At 42.5% G+C, this 7,824-nt stretch overlaps 1 protein-coding gene and 1 long non-coding RNA gene across 3 annotated transcripts in view; one reads left to right on the top strand and one right to left on the bottom strand.

Moving 5' to 3' along the window:
- The window catches only part of cadpsa (Ca2+-dependent activator protein for secretion a), a 172,378-nt gene extending 169,563 nt beyond the window's left edge, over positions 1 to 2,815 (bottom strand). For both annotated transcript variants that reach the window (XM_056437051.1, XM_056437050.1), the window contains exon 1: positions 2,441 to 2,815. In XM_056437051.1, coding sequence (XP_056293026.1) covers positions 2,441 to 2,815 — 375 coding nt within the window. The remainder of the gene's footprint in view (positions 1 to 2,440) is intronic.
- A 907-nt stretch (positions 2,816 to 3,722) lies between these two features.
- Positions 3,723 to 6,720, top strand: LOC130208119 (uncharacterized). The gene is made up of 6 exons (XR_008834363.1): positions 3,723 to 3,954; positions 4,536 to 4,560; positions 4,803 to 4,965; positions 5,094 to 5,182; positions 5,768 to 5,846; positions 6,162 to 6,720. It is a non-coding gene; the product is annotated as an uncharacterized LOC130208119 (long non-coding RNA).
- Positions 6,721 to 7,824: the final 1,104 nt, after the last annotated feature.

Raw genomic sequence — 7,824 nt, forward strand, 5'->3', positions numbered from 1 at the left:
CATTTTGCCGCTGCAAATGACTCACTACAAAACACGCTCAAACTAACAGCTCTCACCTCTCTCAACATGTTCAAACAAAAGCTGTCACAAAAGCTGTCACAAAAGCTGATACAATACAGACAAAAGGCTGTATTGTATCTGTGCTGTTTGTGTCACTTGTGTGGACTGTGCTAATGCCTCTTGGTCAGGTCATCATTGTAAATGAGAATTGATTTTACCTGGTTAAATAAAGATCATATATATGAGCAAGTCTGTCATTGAATTAGAGGAATGGTTCCACTGCTAGCCCATGTCAGTGTGTGCCTGGGCAAGACACTTAACCCCAAATTGCTCCCGTAGCTGTGTCTGCGATGTATGAATGTGTGTGTGTGTGTGTGAATGTTAGATACTCCCGAAGAGCAGGTGCCACTGCCTTCAGTGTTTGAATGGGTGTAAATAGGTGTGAATAGATGAATGCTGTCATGTAGTGTTAAAGAGCTTTGAGTGGGCAGAAGACTATAAAAGCGCTACACAAGTGCAGGTCCATTTTCTATTTAAAATGCAACGATCTGGAATGGAGCCTCGGTTACCACTTGTAGCATAGTGGCCTCGTGGATGTCACAATATGCTGGTACGTATCCGTACAGGGCCTATATGCTCTTATCACTACACTTGTATTACTTGGACCCTAGCGGACCCTCACTAGGATGCAGGATCCGCAAGGTTTACGATTGCCTGCAAGATCAAAACTACATCACACCGTCATACACGGCCCTTGGCAGCTGTTCCCTGCGGCAGGTTTCCACCTGTCTATGCACATCCAACTTGTTCTAACTACGCGGACGCCGATGGGAACAGAACATGGACATGCATCCAGAGCTGCATCCAGTGGACATGTTTCAGTCGTCTCGTGGGTGTCAGGAGTAACAGATATGCTTCAGCTGCTTTGTTACGGATTGTGTTTTGCACCAAACCAAAGTACCTTTCTTCAAACTTACTGTGACTATGCATGTGGGCAGAGCCACAGTAAAACGTGTCTAAATACTGCACGAAAATACTGGCTGAAGGGGTCGATGGGTGTAGACGCTGATGGACGTCTGCAGCTGCTGCTGCTGCTGACATGCTTTCACTATGCGACTGGTAAACCATAGAATGTAACTCTAATTCAGTTACACAACTACTTCTACATGTTCTGTGTGAAGCGCGACACTCTGACTTCCAGATCAATTTCCCCAATATTCTAATGTTTATCCCGCTTCCCACTTCGCTACATGACTAGCTTTTCAATAACTAGCGTAATAAACACTTTTCCCTCCGACATGTTTGGAAAACATTTTGTACAAACTAGTTAACTTCAAGCACACTGATGCCTTCAGAGGTTGTGTCGTGAAAGGCCTGCAATACCAGTAGAGACCACAAGGAGCTGCAGAACCCCAGTTCAGAAACAGACCTTCAACAAAGTCACATAGTTTATCCTAAACATATCATGTTTTATTTTTATTTGTTTACAGCCAAACCAAATATTGGTCTAAAGTACCTCATGGTGTATTAGGTATGAAGAACCACATCAAAGCTGATATACTGCATGTGTGAAGAAGCATTCCTCCCCTTTGCAGGATGCCATTCAGTGGTGAGGCTGTGGTGCATCAGTGTATCCTGTGCAACAGATTGTTCTAATACGAGCTGGGCTGGAGACTAGCGAGAGGGGAGGGGGACTGGTGCTCCTATCCACAGAGGCTCCAGACATGCAGGGGCTACTACAACGGGTAGGAACTAGGAACCACATACATCCTCCTTCAGCCGCTCCTTTATGTTGCAAATCCCGTCCCTCTTTAGTTTCGATTGATCACATTTCTGGCATCATCATTCTAGGATGTGCAGGGAGAAAAGACAACGTATTTGCAATCTAAAGAGACACATTGGAAATGTGCTGCTGATACCTAATGTGCAGTGAGGTGTTGTACTATCATCTCAGATTGCTCTTCATCCATCGCAGTCCCCACATACACGTGTTTAGGTTTGGAACCTCCTGGTGTGTGACGGACTGAATGTGTCATAAATCCTCTCTGAGGTGAACTGAGTTATAAGTCTGCATTCCTAAATATTCGACCAAAAGGCATCCAGCGACACGGCGCGCCTGTGGAAGCAACAGTTGGTGTGATGTGTATCAAATAAATAAATAAATATACACTTTTATTAATCCCCAAGGGGAAATTAGTTCTCTGCATTTAACCCATCCTTAGTTATTAAGGAGCAGTGGGCTGCGGTGAAGCGCCCGGGAAGCAACTGGGGGTTCAGTGCCTTGCTCAAGGACACTTCGACTTGCAACTAATGGGGAGAGCGGGGATCGAACCCACAACCCTGCGGTTGCAGGACGGCCCTCTTACCCGACTGAGCTAAAGCCACCCCAATCTATCTACAACACAGCTCGGAAGTTTCTCGTTCGTCAGACGTCTCTTACCTTCTGCTGCCTCCTGGCCATGTCGGTAGGTTGCTTTGCGTTGAACGGATAGGCGATGCAGCGCATCACAAACACATACAGCTGGAGTCTCTTCTTCCTCTCCTCCTCCTCTCTCTGCATCTTTTCCAAGTCCTCTTTCTCCTTGTCACTGCCTACCGACGGACTGGGGCTGGAGGGTCGGCCGCCGCCGCCTCCGCCTCCGCCACCGCCGCCGCTCCCTCGGCCCCGGGACTGGAGCCCCCCTCCGCTGTGGCCGTCGGAGGCTCGGCCCGGTGATAACCGGGCTCCTCCAACGCTCTTCGCGGCCGCCACCTCTTTGTGCTCCACCTCTAGGATCTCTTCCCCTTCCTCCTCGCTGGAAGACGGGTCCAACATGCTGGCCGAGGCTTGGATGGGGAATAAAGGCTACCTGCTGCTGCAAAGGTACAACTGCAAAAGTAGAAAGAAAGAAAAAAGATGCCAATCAGCTTCAGAGTCCGCCACAGAGGGAGAGACCCGGAGGAAGCAGCTGTGGAGACGCAAACCTGACGGATGAGCCGCTCTGAAGAAGAAGAAGAAAAACTGCCGTTTGACGAGTCAGTCTCAGCCAGGAAAAAAATGAAAGTGTTGTAGAGTCTGGTTGGTTTCTAAGCCTTTCAAGTCTAGCAGCATGTGACACATAGGAGGGGTTTATCATGAGAGCCGATATTAAGGGGGAGGGGTCGCATGGAGGGACAACAGGAGGAAACGCTGTGTTGGTGCTCTGCCGCCTGGGACGAGGAAGAGGCTGAGCTCGGAGCTGACCGCGGTGCTGAAACCCGATCCCGGAGAGCCCTGGGACCAGTTGGATGAGGCTGCGAGCACAAGAAATGAACGGCCACCTGATGATCCATCCGAGTCGAAATACGGCAAGTTACAGCAGCAGACCGGAGTCAAAGCGGCTTGGCTTTCACAATAAAAGCTTTACCGCTGATTAATTATAAATAAATGATCACATGAATAAAGACTAAATGGTTGATTTAACCATTGAAAATATATCTGGAATTATGCCTGCCTGGCTGCTTACGTACTACCACAGATATAAACTACACCCAACATAATTAACTTACTTGAAGTGCAGACTACAAGCAAAAAAATGCAACAAAAATAAATTACAAAATGAAAAATATTTATGTATTGAGGACACTCTGTAAAGTTTGATAGACTTCGTCTGATTCAACACAGGTACACTGTAAAATGTAATAGTAAAGTTAAGTTTAAAAAATTAGTGAGCTTTACTCATTTCTGCTTACTTTGTTGACCTTACTTTAAGAAACTTAGTAAAGAACACTTTTTGGTGAGTAAAGTTATTAAACTTATTATCTCAAGTAAGCTTTACTTTAAAAAAATGAGTGAGGCGGACTCGGAAGAAACTCGGGCGCACTCGGCAGCACTCGGCTCGAATACGCATGCGCAGTCGACCACTGAAGACGTTCTTTGCCCGAGACGGATTGGCGGCAGCGAGAAGGCAGTGCAGGTGTGCGAGTTACTTTAAGGTAAGTTTCAGCGTCTCAATAACGTTTTGCCGTTCATGTCCTTAGTAAACATCGTCGTATCTTCGCCATATTGTTCATATGTATATTCGTAGTTGAATGTTAACTTTACGAAGCGTTTAATGTAAGCTAGCTAGACCGTCAAAACAAACGAGTCACAATGTGGCTGTCTCACTCGTGTCCATTAACGCAGCACTAACGGGAGTCACACAACGCTACTGTCACTGAGTTAAGAGTGAATGTAATGTTAGGTTGAATGGAACGAGGAATAATTCAACCACAACCGTATGATGGAGAACTTCTCGGCCACAGCGAATGTGGTACAACGTTTTTTTTTTTTTACTTGTACATCATTTCTTATTTTGTGATATTTACTGGAAATGACATCCATTATAACCAAGAGCAAGTTTGAAACTAAGCTCCCTGCCAACCTCCCTACAGAGAATGTATGACTTCTATCTATCTATCTATATCTAGGATAAGCAATTCTAATCATATTTGTCTGTGAAATCTTCCATTAAACTGATGGCATTTTGACGAGGAGTTATTTGCAATTTGACTAATTGCTTTTGTTTCTTTTGTAGGCTTTGTAAAACCTGGCAATGAATTGTAAGTATTGCTTATTTTCTTCTACACACTACTGCATAACACATGGAAGCATTGCCAGATTGAGTCCATGTCTTCACACAGAGTGTCTCCTGTGACGACCATGAAGGGCCGATGAGGGGAGCTGATGAAATCTGTTCAATCTAGAAGCCACTAGTTTTCTGCCCAGTGTGATGTAGTATGTTGTAATGTGTTTACTGTAGGTCTAATATGACTAAATCTTAATTTATTTCTCTTTCCGTTAGATTCTGGCTGAGTTCTGTCGCTTATCAAGCAAAAATCTGAGTTGCAATCAGAGTTCTTCAAAGATCTCGACAAATACACTCCTCGCTTCCTGGAGAAGTTCAAGACCCAGAGGGGGAAAGTGTTGGACAGAAACTTGAATATCTGCAACAAGTCACACCTGGGGTAAGTTTCTCAAGCAGTCATTTTTCTTTATGTGGTTAATAAAGTAGTGTCACAGCATTGCATGCAGAGCTGTCAAATGATTGTCCTTTAACACTTGTGAATTGTGTGTGTTTAAAATATTTTTTTAGAGTACAGATGTGACTGGGAGGTGAACAACAGTCCTCCGTGGCTCTCCCGTCATCCTTGGAGATGACAACGCAGACTTCTTCAAGAATTTGTAAGTAGACTTTAGTCAAAATTATTTAATTCCACACCACAGGATGCCCAATATATCTCATGTGTTCTGCCTGTTAATCTTTTGGTATTGGCTACTTCTCTTCCAATCAGTGCTTCTATACTTTTTGATTCACTTATCCCTGATTGGGGCCCTTTTAGTGGGATCTCCCGTCTTTCCAGTCGGGTCCAGTTGCAGCTTTCTAGTCGCCCCATTCAAAACCCAAAGGCCTTCAAAATAAAAAATTACAAATCATATCACACCTAAATGGGCATCTGTACACCTTCACATGTCTGCATAATGGGAGAGGGGTTATACTAATATCTCCTGTTACCAAAAAAGGTTTTCACTTGTAACATTATCGCTATTTCTTTGTTGCTTTTGGGCAATATGCTCGCTCTCCTGCCACAGGAGGTTCAGGAGCAGCCAATATGATGCAGGTGTGATGGCTGAAGATGGTAGGTACCTGTTCAGCCTCCTGTGGTAGGAGCACATTTCCCAGAAGCAGCAGTGACAAAGAAATGTGGATGTTTACCACGAATATGGTTGGTTGCCCACGTATTAAACGTTGGTCTTTCTTTATTGAAGGTGTGAGTTTAGGATGGCGTGAAGCTTCGACTTGACCCTATGGAAACACAGCAGATGCCACCAAAGGGTCCTGATCGGGGTGTGTTGTGATGCAACTGCATCGACCTGTTCTCAGGCCCTTCTACATTCTGTTGTTTACATTTGCTCTATTATTGTTGTTCCATTCAAATATCCCTATTTGTAAATATGATAATTCATATTCTTTATTATTAGCTTTTGCAATCATTCAGTGAATCACATGATCAATGAATTAATCATCGCACTCACTCCTGAGCATCTTTCACTTGATTATCTGATAATATCAGAATCCAGGTAACCATTGTGTGTTCTACCATAGAAATGCAACGTGAAATTTGACATGTAATTGTGTTTTTTATGCTGCTCTTGTTATTAGGACTCTGATGACCTTCTGGACGTGTCCCACACCTCCATTAGGACCCTGACGGTGCTGAAGACATCGTGGCCTCCTCACTCGCTGAACCTGGAGTCTACAGCTACTGCCATCGTTTTGGGAGGAACAGTCGTGATGGGTGACCGTGATCATCTTCCCCGTGCCGTGTGGCTACTCTTCGGACTTATTTACCCATGAATTTGGAGTGTCCTCAACGAGTGAGGAACACCTTCTGAATTTATTCATAGAGTGCTTCTCACTTGGACCAAAAACCCTAAAATGCAATCACTCAAAAATCTACTGATGCCATAAGGGACTGTGTTCATGATGTGCAGTCAGGCCCGAGAACTTCACCCTTCTATCTCCAATAGAACTCTTTTATAGATAATGTCTGTTTTTGTTGTTTTTCTTTAGTGAAATTTAGCAAATGCCAAAAACGCTGTGTTCATCATATTTCTGCATTACAAAACCTAATCTGGCAACATGTCCAGCGTTTTAAGCACGTAGTTTGAGTTTTAAAACATGTGTTTTTCTTCTAAATAAACGTTGTCTTCCATTGTAACTGTTCTCCTTCTTTTGTTTCAACAACTTACAGTTTTTAGTTCAGCTTACTTGATCATTTTAAGGCAATCGGTTTCCTCACTATTTCTAAGTAATGGGATCTCATTGACTAGTAAAGTTAACTAGTTCTTATTAGTACTGTTTACTTAATATAACTTGGATCTTTTAAGTTGTCTTTTTTAAGTTAACCTAACTAATAATTGTTAAGTTAACTATACTAATGTTTACTGTAATTACATGAGTTGCCTAACCTTAGTTTCTTTTAGTTTTAAGAACTTAAAATTATTGAGCTACTTTACTTAGAAATGTTGAGGCAATCGGTTTCCTCACCTTTTTCAAGTAAAGTCAACTTATTACATACTTAAAGATTTTTAAGTTACCTTCACTCATATCTTTTAAGTTGTCTGAACTGACATGAGTTGACTTAACTTATGTTAACTCCAATTACATCAGTTGCCGAAACTCATTTATTTTTAGTTTTAAGAACTTAAAATTATTGAGCTACTTTACTTAGAAATTTTGAGGCAATCGGTTTCCTCACCTTTTTCAAGTAAAGTTAACTTATTACATTTTACAGTGTATAAGCTATTTCTTATTTCAATATCACACATGTGGCTCATCCAGCAGGATTACAAGAAACACTTATACATCAAACATCAAAGATTGCTACAGACAGAGCTCAAAATCCTGCAAAGAACAGTATGATTGCCGATTTTGAAAAAGGGCTCATTGTGTCAGCACACTATACACACAAGTCTACATCCTATGCATGTCCCATTAATGCACATTGCTAAGAGTGCTTCTTTTTGTGTGTACTTTCTATCACAGGTTTCCATGGTTTGGTGGTTATCCTTGTTATGGGCCTGCTGACAACCATGCAGTGCTATTATCATTATTAATATTATTATTAGTCACATTACCATTACTATAACCAATACTGCTTTTATTATTATTATTACATCGATAATTCCTCTGCCTTTTGTTTATCTAAAGAACTGTGTGGCTTGTGAAGCAAAGTGTACAATGTTGAACTGTAAATTGGTTGCAAAGAAGAAAATGTGTTTCTGAAAACGGGAAAACCTCCAACTCCACTGATAAGATCAAA

The sequence above is a fragment of the Pseudoliparis swirei genome, chromosome 18 (assembly GCF_029220125.1).
Source record: "Pseudoliparis swirei isolate HS2019 ecotype Mariana Trench chromosome 18, NWPU_hadal_v1, whole genome shotgun sequence".
Taxonomy (NCBI): domain Eukaryota; kingdom Metazoa; phylum Chordata; class Actinopteri; order Perciformes; family Liparidae; genus Pseudoliparis; species Pseudoliparis swirei.